We start from the raw sequence: 25,632 nt of genomic DNA on the forward strand, positions 1-25,632 counted from the left end.
CAACGGTGAATCAACACTACTGCAAACAGGTTCTAGAAAAACAGAGAAAATGTCTGAAAAAAGGGCACAGCTGTGGGTTCATTCTTCATCAGAACAACGCTCCAGCTCACAGTTAAGAAGTTTGTGGACAAAAACAAACCACAGTGATGATCGCCCTCCCTGTTCTCCTGATCTTTCCTATATCTTTCCAATTTCCTAAGCTCAAATCTGAGCTAAGAGGAACGTTTAGAGCAGGGGTGTCAAACTCAAGGCCTGGGGGCCAAATCTGGCCCCTGGTACATTTATACCTGGCCCACCAGATCATATCCTATTTTCATTATACCTGGCCCACCACTATGAGGTCTGCAGATTTCCTTTAGTTTAAAAATGTAAACTTAACCTTGATGATTTAAATTATCCTTGTTAGATTGTAAAAATGAGAAAAAGTAAAAAGTTAATATAATTAGAAAAAAGTCAGGAATGTGGGAAAATAAATTTCTGTTTTATTTTCATATTCTTAATTTTGCATCTCACAGTTATGATGCAAAGTTATGGTTTGACTTTTATTTGTGTATATATATATATATACACAAACACACACACACTCGTACTACAAACGTTGCCCTTTGTCAGTTCGGTGAGAATAAATGACAGATTCATCTCAAAGAAAAACAACTTTACATTTCTTTAATATAAGCTTTGTTCTGTCAAACAAAAACAGTACACAGTCATCTTTGTGTGATCACTGCTCATTGCCATTGACAGACTTGTACTGCTCAATCCTGCTTCTTCTCAGCATCTCGATGTGTTTGACTCGCAGCCAGCTGTCTGTGGTCAGAGAGGTCTGTCCGAGGCTAAGAGACAGCAACCTGCCAAGAGAGTCACCGTCAGTCCTGCTGAAAAATCATCCTCCATACCAGCACTGGGACATTGAGGTTGCTCTAGCAGGTATTTTCATTGTTCTTCAAACTAACTGTTACTTATTATGTGACATGAAGAGGAAAAGTGAAATCTTGGCCCACCTTGCAACGACGAGCATCCTGTGGAGGTCTTCAGCAGAAATGCTCTGGGGGTCATCCTTCCTCATGTCGACGAAGTCTTCCTCCACTGACTGAGAGAGAGCATGTGATGTTCAGAACACACTGCCCATGAGGACAAACACACCAACAGATGCAAACAAACCTGCAAGCACTTGAAGATACTGATAGAATCCAAAAATGTTGGGACATTCTGTACAATCATAACAACAGGACATGTTGATCTGCAAATCCTTTTCCCCATAAATTCAACTTCACACAGAAAGTACAGCAGCCTGATGCACACTGACTTTGGAAATACACATTCTGATTTAATGCCTGCAATGTGTTCCAAAAAAGTTGGGAATAAAAGACTGACCATTCTAAAATGCCTGAAACATTCCATAAGCAAGTAGATAAATTGGTAATGGGGTGGGAAAGAAAGTAATCATGATTTTTAATCATGATTCATTTCATTCTGATTTTAAAGGCTAATTTTGATGTTACTGACCAAGAAACAAACTTATTAGCCGTTCCCACTGAATTGCTTTAGATAAAACTTTGGTGTAATCAATTGTTGAATCTTCTATATCCCAAATGTTCAATAGGATTTAAATCCAGACTTTGTCCAGTCCATCAGTTCCAGTCCTCCAGATTCCTTTTCCTTGGTCTAATAGTCTCTGCTGTCACAGCCTTGAGGTCTGCTTGGGCTCATTGTCTTGGTGGTATATGAATCCTCGACCAGTCAGAGTCCAGAAAAGAGAGAGATGTTGAGATAGACGTTCTTGTTCATGATACTGTCGATTTTCACTACTTGGCCCACGCCGTTTCCACAGATGGAACCCCATACTGTAATGGAATCTCCACTGTGTCTCACTCTGGGAGCATCTGGCATCAAAACGTTCTCCAGCTTTTCTGCAGACATAAACACCATGATGCTGACAGAAGAGTTCAAAGTTTGTGCTCCCTGGTAAATTTGAGGTTTTTCTGGATGTTTGTTAGCAGCTGTTCTTCCCTCTGGAGACTTCCTCAGGCTCTGATCTAGAAGCAATCATCTCTGCCTGAAGACCAGCAGTGCTCTTCCTTCTGTGTCTAGGACTTTAAATCTGAGGAGCTGCTTCAGTTAACTTTCTCTTCCTTGGGTTATTTTCGAAGTACCAGCGTCCTTGCCCACACTGAGAAAACACTTTCTCCGTTTGTTTCCATCCAGCATCATGAAGCGCTTTAAGGCTCATTTTCAGTGAGCTCTACACGTTTTACCATTTAGAACAGGACTGAGAAATTTCAAACTGAATTCACCTTTTTAGACCCAAATCTGAGCAGGCTTACTGGGCTCCTCTGAGAAGTCAGAAATTAATCAAACTAAACCACTAAAGTCAACCACTAAAACTAACTTTTCTTTTCAGGAATGACTGTCAATTATAATTTTGCATCGTAATCAAGAAACAACAACGTGCTTTTATTTTTTCCTGTTTTTTTGTAAACAGTAAATTTGAAAATAAATGGATAACAACTAGGGCTGAACAATTTGGGAAAAAAAATCTAATTGTATTTTTTGTATCCAATATTGCAATTGCGATTTAATATGCAATAATTTCTTAAGTTCCTCATCTCATACATTTTCCAGCAAAAAAGCAATAAATCCTTCTATGCCATAACCAACAAAATATGAGATTGAATGAGGGCTGAATAATTTTGAAAAAATATTTTATAGTGATGATTTTGTGTCATTTTGCAAATTGGATATGAACTGCTGTGTTAAAAGGAATGGTAATTTTTATATAATTCTTATATTAAATTAGAAAAACATTAAAAAAATGAATTAAATTGAATTTTTTTGTACAATTAAAAATTCAATTCTAAAAATATGGCACTGGAATGATTGCATGATATGCAATGCATAGCATCTATGCTGCATAAAAATGTCAAAACTGATATTTTGACACAAATTTAAAGGTCAAAGAAATACTGCATCTTCTGCAATTTGAAAATTGCTGCAGGCCATATTGCAATTTAGTCTAATTTGGGATTAACTGCCCAGCCCTAATAACAATAATAATTATAGTTCAGCATTGAAAAAAATACTGATGTATTAACTGTTACAGAAACAGATGATTTTGGTTATTATGCTGTTAATTTAGGGCAGCTGTGGAGTAAACCTTACTCTGGGTGGCCGTTCTGATGACAGTTTACATTTATTAAAGTTAAAAGGAAAGGAAGTTAAACAATTACACAACATTACGTCATTATTGTGGTTTTAAGATCCTCTCCCAAGAAGTTTTGTATGCCAACATTTTTTTTTATATTTCCTATTTGTCAAAAAGGGAAACTTAATCCTGTAACATCCTCTACTTCACGCATGAGTGTAATATTTCACATTCTAGCAGGAATAAAGCTCCATCATTCACACAGAGGTCTGAGAGCTGTTCTCTCTATCAGAAATCTAAAATGTTTTTCTAAGGGAGTCCATCTGTAATTTTTGCAAACCCAGTTTTTTTGAGTTAATAGACTGTAAAGTAATGACTTAACAGCATCTCTGGACCTGGAGAACGGAGCTGCTCTTTTGACCTGTATGATGATAAAAAACTCTGACCTATTTGGTCTCTCTGTTTGTGGAATAATTGTGTGTAATAAGTGCTTCTATTTTATTGGCGTCTATTTCTTATCACTATGTCTTATTTAATGCTTTGGGATGCGGGAGCCGTTTCAAAAACATGCTAAAAGCAAGATGTGAGGGTGCTAAATTTTAAATAATATCAATAAAATGTATGACTTATGCATGGGGAAGGGGAAGGGACAGACAGAGAGACAAAGAAAGCTACAAAACAGGACTTGATTTGAGAAGCCTGTTTTGTAAATCTGCTGGGTCAATCAGTGCTGTTTATGGAATCTTCTGAAGTCTGCAGACACAAACTGAGCGAGTTCTGCAGGCAGCGCGTAAATTAGGAGTTCTAGTTTCACCCCCGAGCTCTCTATACTTTCCGTAGAGTTTTTTGGTTTAAACCTTTCATCACGACACTGCAATGCCATAATGCCACGGCCAGTAGAGGCATAACAGATGTAGCACCCAGTGCCTGTCAACATCACTTGCTGTAAACAAACTTTTTTCACTTTGTCATTATGGGGTATTGTGTTGAACTTTGAGGTCAAAAATGAATTTAATCCATTTAGGAATAATAAACAGACAGTAGATGTGAGTAAACAGCAGTCCTTACCTTTGTCACCTCATCAGAGATACTGTAGTCCAGCAGCCGAGCCACACTCAGGTAGATTCTGAACTTATTTAACTGTGATGAAACATGCAAAGGCATGTGGATGCTGCTTATATACTCCTCCAGGTGAGACTGGTTCACCTGAGGCTGCAGGTGGATGTGGCAGTCTGACTGTGGAGGAAGAACACAGACCATTACTGTTCCAAGGAATGCAGAAGATATGCAGACAGACTAGTGATTCTGAACAATAAATAAATGGTTCCTCCCCTCACTCTGTCTAAAACCAGACCCACGCTTTCTTACTTAATGGGGTTTGATTTTAACACCAGAAACATCTTTAGTTTATTTTTAATGTGACAAATTCTCACGGCACAGCTCTTAACTTAGATATAATGCTGTATAAACTGTCAGCGCCTCCTGAAGCATTCACAGGAAAAAAAAACTTCTGTAACCAAACAGAAATCCTGTTAATTTACATAGGCTTAATTATTTAATCTATGATAAATATAAGTGTTTTTTTAGTTTTTCCCCTTTAAAGCCAGCCGTGTTAACCAGGGATGCCCATAATCCTTTGCTGAAATTTAAGGTGGTACCTACTTTACAGCTCAGCTTCACCATTATGGCTCCAAACAATTCTGTACATGTATTCCATCAGCTGAGGATCGCTGCAGTCCATCAAAAAGGCAGTTTCAGCTGAAATAAAGCCGCTTACTGCTATTCTCTGCTGATTTCTGTCACTAACAGCAGACTCATGTTGACTGTGACGTCAATGGCACGGCCTCAACAATCACCCACCAAGTAATGGTACGGGTGCCTGTGGAGAACAAACTATTCTGGGATTTAAGGTACCGAACCATCTCACACTGGACCACCTGATGAAAACGCGGCTTTAGCTTATCTGAGCCAGTTTTCTTGAAATGTTATCACAGTCGAACCTCAAGTTCCACCTGAAGGATAGCTACACACGTGGACCAAATTGTTAGTACCCCTCTGTTAATGAAAGAAAAACCCACAATGGTCACAGAAATAACTTGAATCTGACAAAAGTGATAATAAATAAAAATTCATTGAAAATTACCAATGAAAATCAGACATTGCTTTTGAACTGTGGTTCAACAGAATTATTAAAAAAAACAAACTCATGAAACAGGCCTGGACAAAAATAATGGTACCCTTAACTTAATATTTTGTTGCAAAACCTTTTGAGGCAATCACTGCAATCAAACGATTTCTGTAACTTTCAGTGAGACTTCTGTACCTCTCAGCAGGTATTTTGGCCCCACTCCTCATCAGCAAACTGCTCCAGTTGTCTCAGGTTTGAAGGGTGCCTTCTCTAGACGCCATGTTTCAGCTCCTTCCACGTGTTCAATAGGATTTAGATCAGGGCTCATAGAAGGTCACTTCAGAATAGTCCAATGTTTTGCTCTTAGCCATTCTTGGCTGTTTTTAGCTGTGTGTTTTGGGTCATTATCCTGTTGCAAGACCCATGACCTGCGACTGAGACCAAGCTTTCTGACACTGGGTAGCACATTTCTCTCTAGAATACCTTGATAGTCTTGAGATTTCATTGTATCCTGCACATATTCAAGACACCCTGTGCCAGATGCAGCAAAGCAGCCCCAGAACATAACAGAGCCTCCTCCATGTTTCACAGTAGAGACAGTGTTCTTTTCTTGGTATGCTTCATTTTTGCGTCTGTGAACATAGAGCTAATGTGCTTTGCCAAAAAGTTCCAATTTGTCTCGTCTGTCCATCGGAAATTCTCCCAGAAGCTTTGTGGTTTGTCAACATGCAGTTTGGCAAATTCCAGTCTCGCTTTTTTATGATTTGTTTTCAACAGTGGTGTCCTCATTGGTCGTCTCCTATGAAGTCCACTTTGGCTCAAACAATGACGGATGGTGTGATCTGACACTGATGTACCTTGACCTTGGAGTTCACCTTTAATGTTTTTTGGAGGTTGTTCTGGGCTCTTTTGTCACCATTCTTATTATCCGTCTCTTCGATTTGTCATCAATTTTCCTCCTGCGGCCACGTCCAGGGAAGTTGGCTACAGTCCCGTGGATCTTAAATTTCTGAATAATATGTGCAACTGTAGTCACAGGAACATCAAGCTGCTTGGAGATGGTCTTATAGCCTTTACCTTTAACACGCTTGTCTATAATTTTCTTTCTAATCTACTGAGACAACTCTCTCCTTCCTCGGGTCCATGTTTAGTGTGGTACACACCATGTCACCAAACAGCACAGTGACTACTTGTCACCCTTTAAATAGGCCGACTGACTGATTACAAGTTTGTAGACACCTGTGATGCTTATTAGAGGACACACCTTGGTTTAACATGTCCCTATGGTCACATTATTTTCAATCTTTTCTAGGGGTACCATCATTTTTGTCCAGGCCTGTTTCATGAGTTTGTTTTTTTTAAATAATTCTGTTGAACCACAGTTCAAAAGCAATGTCTGATTTTCATTGGTTAATTTTCAATGAATTTTTATTTATTATCACTTTTGTCAGATTCAAGTTATTTCTGTGACCATTGTGGGTTTTTCTTTCATTAACAGAGGGGTACTAACAATTTTGTCCACGTGTGTAACCTGTTCTGTCCTGATCTTACACAGGGACGGGTAAATAATCATTTTCTGTTTCCGACAAAAAAAAAAAAAAAAAGAAAAGAAATGCTGTGATACGAGTGTGTGACCTGACTGAGCTTAATGTGCTTGTTCACAATTTTCCATTTCCTTCTGTATTAACTTACCTGTTTGGGTTTATTTGGTTAAACATTTCTCTCCACCTGTGAATCTGCTGATGGCCAGTATCTGTCAGCAGGGCTGACGTTGGTTTTATGCAAGTGCTAAACCAATGCAGTGCAGCCCTTATATTTGTGGTACTATTTGTAAAACTTGTACAACCCATGATTAATTCAACAGCCACTATCAAAAAAGCTTAGGTATTAATATGCAAGAAGCACCAGGACTGTAAACCTCAACGTGTTAAAAAACAATAAAGCAAATTAAATATATGACCAAGTTTGACCATGACTTCCTCTGGATTTGTTAAAAAAAAAAAAAAAACGACATGAGCTAAGCTCATCAATGCTATCGCTAAACTACTGCAGACCCATCAGCATCGTTTAGGGCAGTGCTTCCCAAACATTTTTCCTTATATTCTAATTGCAGTTTTTTTCCTCAATATTGCAACTGTGATTTGTAAGCATCGTTACATTTGGAGAAAAAGCGGGAAGCTTGCAAGCCTGAGAACACCACCCCAACTGTGAAATATGGGGGTGGCAGCATCATGTTGTGGGGTTGTTTTGCTGCAGGAGGGACTGGTGCACTTCACAAAATAGATGGCATCATGAGGAAAGAACATTATGTGGTAATACTGAAGCAACATCTCAAGACATCAGCCAGGAAGTTAAAGCTTGGGCGCAAATGGGTTTTCCAAATGGACAATGACCCTAAGCATACTGCCAAACTGCTTACAAAGTGGCTTCAGGATATCAAAGTCAGTGTTTTGGAGTGGCCGTCACAAAGCCCTGATCTCAATCCCATTGAAAATTTATGGGCAGAGCTGAAAAGGCATGTGCAAGCAAGGCCGCCTACAAACTTGGCTCAGTTACACCAGTTCTGCCAGGAGGAATGGGCCAAAATTCCTGCAAACTATTGTGAGAAGCTTGTGGAAGCATATCCAAAACATTTGACCCAAGTCATACAGTTTAAAGGCAATGCTACCAAATACTAAGGAAATGTATGTAAACTTCTGACTCTCAAGAAAATAATAACAAATTGTCTAAAAAAATGATCTCTCTCATTATTCTGGCATTTAGCAAATAGAAACAATTTTGTTAATCCTAATTGACCAAAAACAGGAAAAGTTTAATCTGATTTAATGTTGGACGGTGAGAAAAAAAAGTTTATGTGCCTTTTTATATAGTGACGTATATATACGTCAAAGTGTTTTTTCGGCGGCAAGCACAAGGGGGCGCTCTCATGCTCCCTGTGAGTAATTTTGGGGCTTCTGGGATACATAGTTGGAACACTACAGTCGAACATGACGGTAGATCAAACATCAGAGGTGGAGACCCTGGGGTCAAAGAGCAGAGCGATCATTATGGAGGTAATCTAAGCTAAAAGTTCTAACTTAGACGCTGGAAGAAACTTTAAACTTTTGCCTGAGAAATCGCTTACTCACTGAAACAACACTGAACTTAACAACAACGAATACAGGGATCAGCGCTTTTATTGATCTGCCTTGGCTGGCAAAGGGGCTAAAGAATGCTGCAAGATCTCCCCTGTGCATCAGAGACATAAGGCAGCCTCTCGCCAGCTGGATGCATACAGCGACAAGCAGGAGTGGACGTGGGCGTATAGGGAGGTCCCGTGGAGGCTGTCCAGTTCCAGAGTGTGAATGGAACGACAGTGACTGGAAGCATTGTTATTTATTTTACAATAAACATTTGTTATACAATTTTCAGATCTTTTTTAGTTATTGAAGGCATAATTATAACATTCAAATCACTGTTCTGCTTGACAGACTCTCTTTCACAAAAAATGCATTTTTCTCAGCTTCTAGAAAAAAAGTGGTCTTTTTGGTGAAACTAGCCTCTATTCAACAAGATTAAATCAAGAATGGAACAAGCTACAAAGAAATGTTTTTTTCCATGATGAAATAGAGAGTTTCTTCTTTCATTTGAGTTATTTGGTGTTTTCAGAATCATAGTTCAAAATATTCTGTGGATCTTGAAAGATGACTCAAAATGGCCAAAAATGCTGGCACAAGCCACTTTCCATTTTATAAAAGGGCTGGCACTCAATGAGTTAAATTATCAGTTTTGATGGCTCATTTGTATAGAGCTTTATTTTTAACTGATTTTTCCCCCTTCACTGCAAATTTACTGTATCTACTGGCTCTTGTTCTGCTTCTCTTATCACATCTGACTGCTTTTACCCTCTGTTTAATGTCTTCATTCTCTCGTTTTTTTAACTCTTTATGTCCCTTTTAACTGTTCACTCCTGCATTTTGGTCCTCTTGGTCTCAACCTTTGTAGCTGGGTTGCTGTGTTTTTATTGTTTCTATGGTTTCTATGATGCCTATGCTCTACTGATCATGGATATCTTAGTCATATGGTTACAATGCCTGCACACTAATGATGTTATGATATCATGGTTTACTTGGTGTCTGTGATATCTAGGTTCTGATGCTAGTAGTTTAGAAAGACCTTTGTATAAAAGATATAAAATAAATTTTAAAAAATATCTGCTTTTTCATGGATTTAGTCTTTATCAAGCCTTGCACCCCTGCTAAGATCTTTGGCACCCCCCTTGGGTCCTAGACCCCAGGTTGGGACCCAATGGTTTAAGGTTTGAGGGGGCTTCAAGGCAGTTTTTATTCACTTACAGCAGAAATGATTTTGTACTGGATGTGTTTGTCTGCTGATTAAGTTTGCAGTTCATAAATATCAGTGAATACAAAATATTTAATTTACAAATTATAACTAAGCTGAGATGTTAAAGTTTAAAAACTGAAGTTTAGCATAATTGAGCTTCTTTTATTTTAAACCAAACTGAAGTTAATGGTGGGATTTTAAATTAATCATAATTTATCACGGCTTATTTATGTGACTAACTTCATTTATTTTTTATATCAATTACCAGCAGAAAAAACCTTCTCTTACTTCTCTTCTAGGATGACAGAATAAACACTTTAGGTGTTTATGAAAGCGTACACAGCAAAGAATGAAAGATCAGCTCAGCCCCTCTGTTGGCCCCGCTGTTTCATGTACCTCGGCTCAGCTTGATTATTTAAAGCTAGTAACTTCTTTGTGCATTTTGATCAACCATAGAAGTTGTTTACAACATTCACTGTAGACAGTGAGCCTGACGTCTCTTCCAGAACTGTTGCTGTGGCACACACATGCCATCATGGCAACCCAGCAGACCAACACACAGGAATAGCACACAGCAAATGCCTCTGACTGTTCACATCAGTGTGAGACACGAGCCAGAGCTGACCAATAGCAGCATAATGCAAGCTGCAGACCACACCCACAATCAGACATGGCTAACCCTTAGCAGAGGCCAACCTAAACCCCCCCCCGGCCATGTTGGGGAGGGGTCGGTCCAGGCTGTTAGGAGCAAGTGGCGGGTAGACGTGAATTTCAGACTTGTGTCTGCATGCCTCTGTCCTTACCGGCAGCAGTGAGCGTCCCTCAGATGTGACGAGCACGTTAATATTGCAGGGGAATTCCATCTGGTGGAAGTTGAAGTCATATTCAACCTTCTGCCATGAGATCAGGTTACCCAGGGCTGTGATGTTACGCACACCTACACAACACAATTACATGCTGACTCAGCCAAATCATACAACCAGTAATTACATGCCAAAGAGAAGAAAGTGAGTGTCAGACCCTTCCAGGAGCCTCACCCGCTGTGTCCAGCTGTCCCTGCTCCAGCTGGGTTTCATCGAGGAAGAGGACCGTGTTTCTAGCCAGCTGCAGGGCTCCGCTCAGCAGCCGGTTTCCCACATAATCCTTCTTGGGCACCAATCGCATCTGGTTCATGTTCTGGAGGCTCATACCGAGATAGTACGACTGGAAAAAAAGGACCGTCGTTCATTTCAAATGACAAACAAATATGACAACATTAGGAGCAACATGAAGCCACAGGTTCTCTCACAGAAGGAACGAGCTGCTGGATGATCTGGTACAGGTGCTCGGTGTACGAGGACACTATCGGACAGCCGCTCAGGTTTAATGTGAATTTGCCCAGTGGGAGTACGTCTCGTCTGGTGTACCTTCAAGAAAAATGAGGAGCATAGTCAGAGGAAAAAGCCCTGGTATAATGTCACATTAAAACAAAAAGGACCTCTATGTATAATTCATGGAAATGACCAACTCAGAGGAACTCTGCTAGACCAAATCAGCTCTATACAGCAGAGCTCCCTTTAATAAAACAGATATTTCTGAGAAACTTTCTGTATTAATTAGGAGGAATTCTCTTGTGGAAACCTTAAGAAGTGGGTTCTGGAAAAACTGACAGCTGAATGTCCAGCCGCTTTATTCTCATTAAAGAATTAGACAGGGAAGGTCATAAGTTACGGCTGAAAAAAAAAACACAGTTTATGTAGCTATATATTCAGTCATTTTTAGTGCGACTCTCCTGATAAAGCCTGCAGCTTTGTTTGCTACCTTGATTGTACTGTTAGTTTTAAATCCTTATTTGCTCTCCTGTCACAGCTCTCTCTGGTCCATGTGGCCGGTTTTGGCTGCCTCGCGAGAAAGTAAGGATTTACATCATGGGTGTGCACTGAACTAACACCCAAAACATTAAATCAAACGTACACGTTAGAAATGAGATGCAGGATGAGGTACTCAGCAGCTAGCGCATCTCCCAGAAGAACATGAGTCAAGTACGTGTGCAGCTCTGCCTTCACAGACGCCATCTCGCTGACCGTTGGAGACAAAACTGAGGATGAAGGACAGAGAGGACGATGACTACATGCTTTATGACCAGTGACTAGAATTGACCTCTTTGCTGAGCTGGAAGCTTACCAAATAAATGTTACTCTTTCTCAAGAAAACAAACAAAAATAACAAACAAAAAACCCCCCAGCATTTTAGTCCAACTAATTTCTGCAAAATTCTGCATTTAATTGTAGATTCCGTTTTTTACTGGCCAATTCTGAGATTGTGTTAATGCATCGTATGCTCTACGTCTATACTCTGTTATCTTGCCCGCACTAGAACTGTTGTCCTCCAGGGTGGCCGAGGGCAGCAGGGGGTTGTTGTGCAGCACTCGTTTGGCATAGAGCATGTGGAGGCGAGGGACGAGCGATGCAGGTGGGCTGTGAACTCTCTGCTCTTCCGCCGTCTCCATGCATTCTGCTGAGTCAAGGAAGGATGAAGTGCCGTCTCTGTGCAGACATACCACAAATGAGTAAAAACACATCACCACTAGAGTGAACTTCCACTCGATACAACTTACTCCTTGTTGGCGACATCACTGAGGGCTGGGCTGACAGAGAGGATCCCATAGACTTCCAGTGTGTCGTTGACTTTGTAGCTATCCCAGTCCTCATACACCTGCAGACAGAACATTCATTTTAAAACTCAAGCCTTTTCATTACCTTATGAACAATTACTCCTGGATAATATCCTTTAAGTGTTGACTAGGCCCTCCCTGAGCTAGCCGACTACACGATTACTGTCAATGACGTCTGTGGTAAAATACCAATCCGCACCAGTTATGGGATTTTTTTATCGTGCATCTTTTCCACTCAGATGTGGCTTTAACTTTTCAAGCCTTCTCCTGCAAAACTCCAGGACCATCGTTTTCCTTAGCATGCAAACCCTAACACACCATCATTCAACACAACACAAGGCTCTATCAGCCACTAGATGGCAGGAGAGCTGAAGTCACAGTCATGGATGCTTTGCTAATAAAACACAGATGAGGATGAAATCACAGATTTTTTCAAGTATTTCCCAAGGATTTTTTAAAACATTTTTCCAAAAATTTTGGATGGCTACATTATTTTACTTTGCAAACAGAAACATTAAGAACTTGAGTGAAAAGTGTCTCCAAGACAGTCAAAGATAGACACACAGTCCAGAACAAGCCTGGCAGAGGTAGGAGGAGAAATATTTCAAAGACTGTGGAAAGAAAACTAGTGAGAGATGTGTCTAAAGAGCCCCGAACAACAGCCAAGACACTAGTGAAGGACTTAGCCAAGTCAGGAACTGTAGTCTCAAAGAAGACCATCACTAGAGCCCTGCACAGGACTAGACTGTGAGATTACAGACCAAGAAAAACTCCACGTCTGCAGAGGAGACAGACTGAAGAACAACCTGGAGAGAGACCATGAATACTTGGAGAATGTTCTCCATTCAGATGAAACTAAACTAGAACTCTTTGACCACAGAGACGTTGCTTAGGTTAGGAAGAGAGGAGGGAGAGCAGTATCAGAGAGAGCAGCAGAACTACCTCCAGAAGACCAAAGTGAACCCTAGTGACTGGCCTGACCAAAGGCTGACTTGAATCTAATCGAAAAATCTGTGGGGTGAACTGAAGACAAAGGTCCATGCCAGGAAACCACCAAATCTGGAGGAAAGAAAGGGCTGGGATTCCTCAGGAGACGAGTCTGAGACTACCACAAATGACTGCAGGCCGTTATCCAGCAAAAAGGAGACAGCTGTAGTCAGCTCAGGAGTGGGTGTTAATGATTCTGACCATGGTATTTTTTTTTTGTGTGAAATTATTTTGTTTCTGTGTGCAAAGTAAAATAATGTAAGCATCCAAAATAAAACTAGGAAAAGCTGTGTTAAAAGTCCTTGCACTTGGGAAATACTGGAAAAAAAAAGATTTTTATATGGGGGCTAATAATTTCATCCTCATCTGTATATTGTGAAGACCCAACCAAGGTTGTTATAGAAATGGAGACAAAATATCCTTAGTTTTAGTCTTGGACACAACCATACTGACTGGCACCTACACACAAGTCTGTGGAGTGTAAAATGGCCTGATCTGATTGGTTAAGACTTCACACAGTGGTAGTTTAATGTCTGGAGTTGTATTCAAACATCATCATTAAGTTAGTTAAATGATAAGAGTAGCCTGTTTTAATATGTTTTTAAAATTGAAAGACGTTCACTCAGCCCTGACATCTATCCATAAAAAGGAGGTGAAGATGTAGCTTTCATGTGTGTAAAACAGAATATTCCGGGTCGGAGTGAGTCCAACATGAAACTCAGCCGAAGATGGCACAGGCAGCAGGCTTGATAAGGTGCAGATAATGATGTTGTTGAAACAGACAGGTGTACTTATGAACCAGTAACCTGCCTAATTATTTATCGATCAGGCTAAGTCTGAACTGGGACATGATGGCGTGTAGATCCTTAAAGTGGAACCCCAGAAACATTTGGGAAACGCTGCTTGATAGGGGAAATTTGCTGGTGGTCAAATTGCTGTGTATCTGTAATGTATGTGCATCTCCAACATTAAAACCATGAAAAAAGTTACTTTTTGTCTAGTTACATTCAAAAAGTGAAACTCTTAAATTCTAGAATCATTACAAACTGACATATACAGGCTTTTGTTTCAAACTTAATGATTACTGCCTACAGCTTATGGAAATCAAAAATTCACCATCTCAAAATATCAGAATATTGAAACCACCAATCAAGAAAGGTTTTTATAATACAGGACTGTCAACCTATGGCACACACTGTGCAATTTCAAGCCAACTCTTTCAAACCGTCTTTTTAAAGTTTTTAAAGTTTTAAAGTTTCCTTTAAAAAGGTCTCACACACTGAGGGTGAAGTCGTGTCCAGGTATATACCTGGACGTACGTGCCTCTCTCTATTTAATCCACACACACAAACAGCATTGCCATCTGTGTCAGCAGATAATTTACATTACCAGTCAAAAGTTTGGACACACCTTCTCATTCAATATTTTTCCTTTATTTTCATGACTATTTACATTGTAAATTCTCACTGAAGGCATCCAAACTATGAATGAACACATATGGAATTAAAGAGTAAACAAAAAGGTGTGAAATAACTCAAAACATGTTTTATATTTTAGATTCTTCAAAATAGCCACCCTTGCTTTGATTACTGCTTTGCACACTCTTGGCATTCTCTCGATGAGCTTCATGGGGTAGTCACCTGAAATGGTTTTCCAACAGTCTTGAAGGAGTTCCCAAAGATACTGAGCACTTTTTGGCCCTTTTGCCTTCACTCTGCAGTCCATCTCATCCCAAACCATCTCAACTGGGTTTAGATCAGGTGTCTGTGGAGGCCAGGTCATCTGGCGCAGCACTCCATCACTCTCCTTCTTGGTCAAATAGCCCTTACACAGCCTGGAGGTGTGTTTGGGGTCACTGTCCTGTTGAAACATAAATGATGGTCCAACTAAATGCAAACTGGATGGGATGGCATGTCGCTGCAGGATGCTGTGGTAGCCATGCTGGTTCAGTGTACCTTCAATTTGGAATAAATCCCCAACAGCGTCACCAGCAAAGCACGCCATCACCATCACACCTCTTCCTCCATGCTTCACGGTGGGAACCATGCATGTAGAAACCATCCGTTCATCTTTTCTGCGTCACACAAAGACACAGCGGGTGGAACCAAAGATCTCAAATTTGGACTCGTCAGACCAAAGCACAGATTTCCACAGGTCTAATGTCCATTCCGTGTGTTTCTTGGCCCAAACAAATCTCTTCTGCTTGTTGCTTTTTTCCTTAGTAGTAGTTTCCTAGCAGCCATTTGAACGTAAAGGCCTGATTCGCGCAGTCTCCTCTTAACAGTTGATGTAGAGATGTGTCTGCTACAAGAACTCTGTGTGGCATTTATCTGGGCTCTGATCTGAGGTGCTGTTAACTTGCGATGTCTGAGGCTGGTGACTCAGATGAACTTATCCTCAGCAGCAGAGGTGACTCTTGGTCTTCCTTTCCTGGGGCAGTCCTCATGTGAGCCAGTTTCATTGTAGCGTTTGATGGTTTTTGCGACTGTACTTGGGGACACATTCAAAGTTTGTGCAATTTTCCAGACTGACTGACCTTCATTTCTTCAAGTAATGATGGACTGTCGTTTCTCTTTACTTAGCTGATTGGTTCTTGCCATAATATGAAATCTAACAGTTGTCAAATATCCTGTCAGCTGTGTACCAACCTGACTTCTGCACAACACAACTGATGGTCCCAAGCCCATTAAGAAGGCAAGAAAGTCCACCAATGAACCCTGACAAGGCACACCTTTGAAGCGAAAACCATTTCAGGTGACTACCTCATTAAGCTCACTGAGAGAGGGCCAAGGGTTTGCAGCGCTGTCAACAAAGCAAAGGGTGGCTACTTTGAGGAATCTAAAATATAAAACATATTTAGAGTTATTGAACACTTTGTTCTTTGCTACATAATTCCATATATCTTGCTTTATATATTTGATGTCTTTAGTATGTATCTACAATGTAGAATGTAGTAAAAATAAAGAAAAAACATTGAATGAGAAGGTGTGTCCAAACTTTTACCTGGTAATGTATGTCTTTTATTAACGGGCATAAATGGGGGGGGGCAGAAAGCCATTCCTACTGTTGTCACTTAAATCAGATACTGTCTGACAGTTTACAAAGGAAAAAAATTCACAAATGTTGAGGACTGTGCTCATGGATTTGCTCTCACTGTGTCTGGACTCGTACATCTTAAATATCAAATGTTAGAAATCCATCTGACTGGTTAGGAGCTGCTGGTCGTAGTCAGTCGTCACACCCCCCGTGCACAACATGACAAACAACGCACGAGCAGACTGAAATGACTTAATTACAGAGTTTTAGTGCACACATTTTTTTGTGGAGCTTTTACATCACACAACCTGACATGCCAGATGGATTTCCATCCATCTGGTAACCTTCCATAGACAGTGTTTGGGAAAAAGCAGAGGCTTTAAAAAAACACTCAGAGGGTGATTGGATAAATGTTCTGTCAGTCACATCTTCACTGGCAAATTAGAGCAACAAAACACCTGATGAGGTTCGCCACTTCCGAGGAGTAAAACTCCATAGAGAACTGCATTACGTGACCCAAGGTGACTAAAGACTTTTGTCGTTTTTGCTTCAACAGCATCCATGCTAAGCTCTTCCGCCATAATTGCACTGGCCTTTTGTCGCTGCTTGCTTACATCACGACTCTGTAAGTACTGCCTCTCATCGCTTGATTGGTCCTGTCACTCTCTGACCGGCCCCAAACGGTTCAGATGGGAGCTTTGCTAGATGGATTCACCACTGGGAAACAAGGAAACGGGCAAATCCATCTGCTTTGCAAGGTTACATCACACAGGGATTTCTCAGTGAGTGATTCTAACAGCAACATGTGGCACATCTCCTGTAATATCCTGTTTAATATGAACACAGAGGACTGTGTTATCATTAAAGAAAGCTTACTTTGTTTGGGGATTGTGGAGCAGGTTTATCATCTTAGGTGTACCAAATACGTTTCAACAAACTCCATTCATCTTCCAGCTCTGTCTCTCACTCTCTCAGGTGTAAAGAGAGATTAATGCTCAGACTGACATTACTTTGTGTCGTAAAAGAACAATATCAATCCTCTCTTCCACGTCATGTGAGCTTTCCTACAATATTCTAATATCTTGAGATACTGTGTTGATTTTGGGGAGCTGTAAGCCATAATTACCAAGATTAAAACAAAAACATGAACATATTTCACTTTGTTTGTAATGAATCTAGAATATATACCCACCTGCCACTTTATTAGGCCCACCTTGCTAGCTGCTAACTCATCATGTCCTAGTTTTTTTTTTAACTTTATTTTTAAGTACAGAGTTTTAAAATTCTATAAAGAACATAACATATAAACAAACAATATTGCTCTGTGTAGCGTAGGGTTACAGCAATCCATGGGTGGGAGATGATGTACAAATAAATAAATAAATGAATAAAGGAAAAGTGTGTGTGTGTGTGTGTGTGCGCGCGTGTGTTGTGAGCCGGCCAGGCCTGAGTGGGAGTCTCTCCAGTGAAAGTCCACTCAACCTACTTAGGGAATGGGGAAGTTGTCTTTTCGGACAGGACCATAAGGCACAAATATGATAGAGGAAGGAAATTGTTGAAAGGTTTGTGAGCAGTGATATCAAAAAGGGAGTTTCCAATGCCAGAGTGACTTACTGGCAGTCTTAAAACACTAGTTGGCATCAAACTTCAGTCATAGCATAGAGAGTAGATACAGGACAAACAAAAAAGGCATTATTCTATACCATTTTCTCATTTACGTATAATAGCCACTTTGAACAATACTTCTGGGCTTTATGACCGTAGAATCTTAGGGAGAAGGTCAGCATTTCCATTTTGTATATTTCATTTACAGAGGCTGTCCACTCTCTCACTGTTGGTGGTTCCTTCTTAGGCCATTTTCCTTGGCATTGATTTCTTGCTGGCTATCAGTAGTATTTTCAGATGGTACTTGTCCTGGGGATGGAGTTCAATTGGTAAATTACACAAATATACAGTTTTCAAGTTATACTCAATTTCAAAACTGAGAATTGATTTTGTTTATGTAAGCACTTCTAGCCAGTAAGGTTGGATTACTGGGCAACCCCAAAAGATATGACAGAGGTCAGCCATCACATAAATACATTTTCTCCAACAGTATCCAAATTCAGTTCTGCCGCTTAGTAGATTTGTTCTTCTTGGGGTTATGAAAAACCTGATAATATTTTGGTGGAGGAGTTCATTCACTCATCCTCTGTCAGTGTTATATTTGCTTCCTTATATTTTATATATATATTTTATATATATATATATATATATATATATATATATATATATATATATATATATATATATCCTATAAACCACTTTCTTATACATTTTGCCTTTATAGGCATCGATGACAATGTTAATGAGGTCCCTGTTGCATTCCTCTGATTTTTTAATGTTTCTATCAAAATGGTGCCTATGTTGTAAAAACCTGTAGAAATCATGTTTGTCTAAATCATGCTATTCCTGCAATTGTTGGAGCCAGTAAGGGTTAGTCCAAGCCAGTATCAGATGAAATTACACAGTATGATGTAATGCCTTTTCGGGTAATTTCTTTAAATCTCAAATCAAGTTGTGCTGGTCTGAAATCCCTATCATGTTCAACCCACCTTAATAACCGTGCTTTTCTCTCTACGTGTGAATTACAGATTTCTTTGAACCAAATGAGGGGAACTTCTGTAAGGTCACTTAAATTACTTGAATATTTGCTTTTATCACCTAACAGAGATTGTAGGGGGATATCAAGTTGACTCAGTTCTAGTTCTAGTCTTCCATTTTGCATCGTAGTCCTCATCGCACCAGTAGACAATATACTGCAATTGTGCTGCTTTGTAGTAGCTCTCCAAGCACAGCAGTGACATCCATCCAGTGTAAAGCGTACCCTCGGTTTCTTGTTCTGCCAAATGAACTTAGATGTTGTCCGATTCCACTTGTTAAACGGTTTAATCGGTACTTCCACAGATAGAGACTGAAAAAGGTATAGCATTTGAGGTAGAATAATAATCTTTTTATGGCTTCTATTCGGTTATACAAATCAGATTTCAGGGGTGACCATCTATCCAAATCATTTTTAATTTTGTTTGTGATAACACCATAATTTGCATCATAAATATCTTTTAAAGTCTTGGGAATATATACACCTAAGCATTTCATAATCTTGGTTTTCCATTTAAATTTAAACATTTTGCGTATGTCTTTTCGAGGTGAATAATTAAATGAGAGAGTCTGAGTTTTCTCTATATTTAATTTCATGTCCTAGTTTTAACAAAGGTGTTGGAAACATTCCTCAGAGGTTTTGGTCCATATTTATATGATAGCATCACAGTTGCTGCAGATTTGTCGACTGCAGATCCATGATAAGAATCTCCTGTTCCACCACATGCCAATGCTTCTCTTTTGGACTGAGGGGGCCATCGGAGTACAGAAAACTCATCATCATGTTCAACAAACCAGTTCGAGATGATCTGAGCTTTGGTGTATTATCCTGCTGGAAGTAGCATCAGAAGATGGCACACTTCTGTCATACAAGGATGGACATGGTCAGCAACAATACTCAGGCAGGCTGTGGTGTTATAACGAGGCTCAGTTGGTACTAAGGGGTCCAAAGTGTGCCAAAAAAATCTCCTCCACACCATCAGTTGATACAAGCAAGAATGGATCTATGCTGTCATGTTGTTAACATCAAATTCTGACTCGACCATCTGAATGTTACAGCTGAAATCCAGACTCATCAGACCAGACTTCTATCATCCAGTTCTGCTGAGCCCGTGTGAAATGACGCCTCGGTTTCCTGTTCTTAGCCAACAGGAGTGGAACCAGTGTGTTCTGCTGCTGTCGCCCATCTGCTTCAACGCTCCATGTGTTGTGTGTTCAGAGATGGTATTCTGCATACCATGACTGTAATGAGTGGTTATTTGCTGCCTTTCTATCATCTCCAGCCAGTCTGACCATCCTCTATAAACTCTAGATATGGTTGAGCATGAAAATCCCAGTAGATCAGAAGTTCCTGAAGTACTCAGACCAGCCTGTCTGGCACCAACAACCATGCCACGTTCAAACTCTTAAGTCCCTTTTCTTCCTCATTCTGATGCTCAGTTTGAACTTCAAGAAGTTGTCTTGACCACGGCTACATGCATGGATGCACTGAGTTGGCTGTTTGGCCAAGCAATTGAATGGGTCAGGGCTTGACGCTAACTTTTTTCCCAAGGAGCACATGTGCTCCTAAGTTGAAAAAGTTAGGTGCACATAAAGAAATTTAGGGGCACAATGAAAATTGATCAAATAATTTTTCCATAATAAACGTGATGCAAATACCCATTTCAAAACAAAATTATTCAATGAATTTGTATACAAAATGTACAGAAAGGTAAAATCATCAAGTTTTGAAAAAGTATTGCAATTTAGTTTTGTCTTTAATGTTACTAATTTTTAGGCAATCTGACAGTAATTGAGGGTACAAGAGCTCCATTTATCCTTAAACATTCTCCAGGTCCTCTGAATAATAATAATTAACTTAGGTACACTTCTGTCCCAGTGCTTAAAATGGTCATGAGGCCAACTCTAAGCAGACTCCAGTATGAGGTGTGGGTGGGATACAATGTCTGTACAGAGTCAGAAGAACCAATATGCCACTGATACTGAGCATATGTTTATTTTATCTATCACTGACATCAGGCTAAAACCTTATATCTCAATTTTTCATGATTTTTATTTGTTTTTAGAAATCATATTTATATCATTTTTTAAATTATAAACTTTTCATTCCCTGAAAAGTGGTCATTTTGGAGACACCCGTCTTTGGCCCAACACCAGCGTTATGAAAGTTCACCTGGCCTAAAGATTTTTTAAGATATTAGAATGAGCTGAGTTTGAGCGCTGAGATGCTTTTCAAAGAAAATGATGAATGATGGTTGGCTATTTGGGTATTTGTGTCTCACATTGGGGCATTTACTGTAGTTCTGTGGATTTATTAACATTAAAGAGAGCATTTCTAATTTTTTCCTCTCATTATTAATCCTTTAGTAAAAAGGGGAGGGGCCTCGTTTTGGTCTTTGCCCTGGGCCTCCAAATGACTAAAGCCAGCCCTGCCTCACACCTGCAGCTCTCCAGACACATCGTTTCACCCTGCCTCATTTTGGAGCTTTGGCTTTATATTTCTGCTCTTTTGACAATATTTATGACCATTAGTGCATTAAGATCAAATTAAACACCCACGTTTGTACAAATTTCACTAGATATGACGTTATCTCCACTTGTGATCGTGTGTTATGCTCGTTGATGACACGCGTTGGCATAATTGTCAAAAGATCTGGGTGTGGGAGAGCATTGGCAGGAAGTGGCTGGAGAAAAAGTTAAAATGAGGAAATGGAAAGCTTTAGATTAAACACGACAGCAAACCTTAATGAATGAACAAAGTGACAAGACGCAACACCAGCGGACTTCCTCTGCTCTCTTCTCTTACATCACTCCTCCGTGGAGTGCATCCGACTGTAATAGAACATGGATTTAAAATAATGAACGTTTAAATTTGGAAGTTAAAGCCTGTCTTCTTTATGGGGGTAACAGATTTATTGCTGTGACCTACCATGAATCTTTACTGATGGCAGTGTTTACCTTCATAAAGGTTTTTAGTTAAAGGTTGTGCAGCTGTCTGCACATCAGCAGACACGCTCAGCCAAAGGAGGCAGCGACACACTGCATCTGGCTACTCAGGGGCCCATAGTAACAAAAATGAGAGAGGAAAATAATAAAATTAATGAATAGAAAAGCTCAGAGTCATGCTTGCCTGATCGGGCAAGTCCTTAGCAAGTTTTGCTTGCTTGAAGTTACCCCGGGCATTCGGGCAACCGTTAATGTTGGACCCTGAGCACGGCAACTTTACAGAGTTATCATAAATTCGCAAACTAAACAACTGTAGAAAGTGACGTTTGACAAGAGAGGATGCAGAACAGCACATGAAAATACGGGACGACCATGATCAGAGTTTCTGTGAAACAAAGAGAGAGAGAGAGCACTGCATTCAAATGGCCCTGCTCATGAGCAGTGAGCACGCCCCACCTCCAAGCGCGTCATGCTGAACCACGCTCAGCAGTTCGCAGGGTGAGAGTTGCCGGGGGGATTAACCCCCTCGGCTACCGATACCTTCCCCCCCATGATAGATTTTCAGCCCACAGGTAGACAGGGAGATACATTTTATCCCTGCCTCTGCTCCAGCTGTCTATAACTCTGTTCAGTGTGTTGGTCTAATGTTAGCATTCACCGACCTAAACATTTATGACACAAGACCAAAACTCCAGATTTCTGTGCTCATACTACGGTCTGATAGTTGGGCACTGCTGGACTTCTCATACTGACGAGTGAAATCAGGAAAGACCAAGTGCAGATCCAGGATTCTAACTTTTTCTGCACCTACTAATTACAAAAGTTTGACCCTTTCCCCTTCTGATAGACATATAAATTCTATATAAAGACTCAGAACACTGCGTCATCAGCTCTAGACCCCTCAAAATGGATAACTTGTTTGTGGTGGAAAAGCAAATCCCCTGCTGCGCTGAGCTGCCGTGCCATGCCAAACCAAGTAGAGCTGTGCTGTGCCATGTAATGGATCACTACAATAAAGTGAGGGCATGAGATGCACAAAAATGGAAGAGACAGGACACACCTTGACAAGGCAGGATGGGCCTTTCTCTCCTGGCAGGGGAAAGTTGAGGTCAAGATGAGAGGCAGATGCCACTGTGCTGGATGGCGCTTCAGTCTCCTGACGCTTACAGTCTCCATTTCTGTGCTGTTCTGTAGGACTCTGAGAACCTAAAGGGAGACAGGAACCAGTGTGCATAGATGACAACAATTCATGTTTGAAAGTGACTTCTCTACCTCTGAAATCCAGAGATTGAATGTTTTAGCACTTTGAATCCACCAACAGTCATACGTTCAATGTCATCTGTACCAGTAAGTGTTCCCCTCTGTGTCGGCGTGCTCGTGTCTTCGTCCTCTTCGTAGCTGCGTTTCTGTCGGACCGGTGCATAAGAGGTTGAAGGAGCCACTCTCACTTGGCTAAAGCTGGCATAGCTGTGCAAAAATTAAGGAAGACTGGAAGATATACTGGTGCTTGTAGAGAAAGTCCAATCAAGCAAATAGAAAATTAACTACAGTTTCAATCGTTGTGTAGGGGTGTGACAAGGTCTCATGTCTCCTAAGACCAATAAGCAGGCCAGTAGCTACTTTGACAGAATCAGATATTTAACTGGAGGTTGCTGATGAATTCACCCCTGATGCTTTTCAACGTTTGGTGTGGAAAAAAGAAGCACAGCTGCTTGTGTCCTGCTCGGTCACAGCTCAGCCCCCCAGCAGATTTGATTTGATGTTAAAATTCAGTTTGACTCAACAAGACCTGAACAATAAGTAAGCAGGGATATTCAGCAAAAGACAGTTAAAACTTTTAGAAATAGATCTGCATTTCTCTGCATTTGCAATTCTCAGATGAATAAAAGACATTTCTACTCACATATTTTATCAAAATTAAACAAACTTTAAAATAGCTTCTGTTCTCGTGAGCCAAGTGTCTCATCACACCCCTACCTGTTGTGCATCTATATTTTAGTAAGAATGACACTATGTGGGAAATATCAGGATATTTCTTTCACCCAGGAATTTTCTCCAGGAACTGGCACACAGTAGAAAGTCTGTCTCTCTGCAGTCACAGTGTTTCTGGAGTTAAAATCCACCTGTTGGTAAACACGTTGCCGTTATCTCAGTACATTTAAGTATTCATGGATCTATAGAGTGATTTAGCAGAGACGGACTTACCCCACATTCTGTTACATCCTTGTACTTCCCACATCGCAACACCTGGGAACAGTTTGATATAAAATATGATAAATAATCTGATCTGACATATATATCACATATAAGAGGCATGTAGAGGCTAGTTTATTTAAACAAAAACCCACTACTGAAGAGGGTAAGACAGCACTTACTTTAGTCTTTGTGGACTGATCAACAGTCTCATACGCTCCCATGTAGAACTCTGGATCAAACATGTCCTGAATGAAGCAACGAAACTTCACCAGGCTGTTGGGCTTCAGGTAGTGCAGAGGCACATCATTCAAGGACGGGACCTACACCAAAATAAGACAGATGTCATTTACAATAATGTATGCTTTAAAAAGACTGTGGCACTGGGGCTCAGAGCTCTGTGCTAGAATTAGAAGTATTTACCAAGCTGTGAGCATTGTTCTTTTCAAGGTGGTCCTTAAAGAAATCCACTGCTTTGGCTTCCCATCCAGAATCTGGAATGTTCTGTGAGTTAGCTAAAATAAGAAAAACAGCACAATGTTTCAATACATTTTACTGCAACAATAATAAAAAATACCTTCAAGATTGCATTACTAACAAAGCTGTTTAATTATAAAGCTAGTCAAGTAATCACACTTTAAATGAAAATATGTCTCAGTGGTGCTAATTGCTGTAAGCACAAGAGGAAAGATTTAGGTCTGGTTTCTTAAAGGGAGCTGCATGACCTTCAAATGATTGTGTCAAATTAGGAGTGAAATAAAACTTTAATGGAAAGAGGACATCTACAGGACTTTACAGCTTTAAACCTCATATCACATCCAACACTCTTAAATATTCTTAAATCAAACTATTTTCAAAGTTTCACTTCTGCATTGCACATCTGTGCATCCTACTTCAAAACGAATGGGAATGAGTTAACATCGATATTACATTTAAATTACAGACAAATTTAAACGTAAATAATCAGCATGGGTGTATGTGTATATTTACAGCTGATATACCGGCCTGACAGAGCAATAGGGGATGTGCCTTTCTATAAAGTCTCGAGATAATTCGCAGGTTGTCAAAGATGGACATCTGCGTTAAATGGCTTAATCCTGATACATATTATAAACTGACATTAAAGCACCATCCTGTGGCTTATGCGTGGATGTCATTCACACAGATGGTTTTTAACTTCATTACCGCACTTCATCCATTAACTTATAGTAAAACTGGCATGGGAAGAGGGTTTCACACATAGGTTGGCAGTAACGACCTGCGTAAATCCAATTTCTACTTAGCAAAAAAGTAAGTGTAAAGCTGCACTGGCATTGTAGTTAGCATAATAAGCGGCTATAAAGCTAACAGATAGGTTTTAGAGTCCGGGAGTCTCTTACCAAACATCTCTTCAACTACTGCGAGAGGGTTGTTAATCCAGCTATGTGTGGACGACATCGTGAGCCTGCAGCAAAAGTCCGAAATACGAACAATGGTTACAACAAACCGCACTACAGCACTACTTTGTTAACTTACGCACATGGAATCATAGAAGTCAGCGCGGGAAACCCGCGTCACTGCTGAAAAATGGTAGTTCGCTTGATT

General features: G+C 40.2%; 1 protein-coding gene across 1 annotated transcript; it reads right to left on the reverse strand.

The window, feature by feature from the left end:
* Nucleotides 1-651: 651 nt before the first annotated feature.
* Nucleotides 652-25,609, reverse strand: LOC121510588 (minichromosome maintenance complex binding protein). The gene is made up of 16 exons (XM_041788678.1): nt 25,428-25,609; nt 24,472-24,563; nt 24,231-24,371; nt 24,061-24,102; nt 23,889-23,978; nt 23,201-23,324; nt 22,916-23,061; nt 12,190-12,287; nt 11,946-12,118; nt 11,547-11,670; nt 10,882-10,999; nt 10,631-10,796; nt 10,397-10,530; nt 4,211-4,378; nt 1,002-1,090; nt 652-848 (listed from the first exon to the last, which is right to left on the reverse strand). Exons 1-16 carry the CDS (start codon nt 25,483-25,485, stop codon nt 722-724), a joined length of 1,890 nt encoding a protein of 629 aa, XP_041644612.1. The 5' UTR covers nt 25,486-25,609; the 3' UTR covers nt 652-721.
* Nucleotides 25,610-25,632: the final 23 nt, after the last annotated feature.

Source organism: Cheilinus undulatus, linkage group 6, assembly GCF_018320785.1.
Source record: "Cheilinus undulatus linkage group 6, ASM1832078v1, whole genome shotgun sequence".
Classification (NCBI taxonomy): domain Eukaryota; kingdom Metazoa; phylum Chordata; class Actinopteri; order Labriformes; family Labridae; genus Cheilinus; species Cheilinus undulatus.

What these genes read in the sequence shown, in the direction of transcription:
- LOC121510588 (XM_041788678.1), bottom strand. Translation starts at nt 25,485, where the DNA reads ATGTCGTCCACACATAGCTGGATTAACAACCCTCTCGCAGTAGTTGAA. An exon ending in AGGATGTAACAGAATGTGGG is followed by an intron (nt 23,979 to 24,060) that starts GTAAGTCCGTCT and finishes GTTTACCAACAG; the next exon opens with GTGGATTTTAACTCCAGAAA. An exon ending in TCTCTGATGAGGTGACAAAG is followed by an intron (nt 1,091 to 4,210) that starts GTAAGGACTGCT and finishes GCTCTCTCTCAG; the next exon opens with TCAGTGGAGGAAGACTTCGT.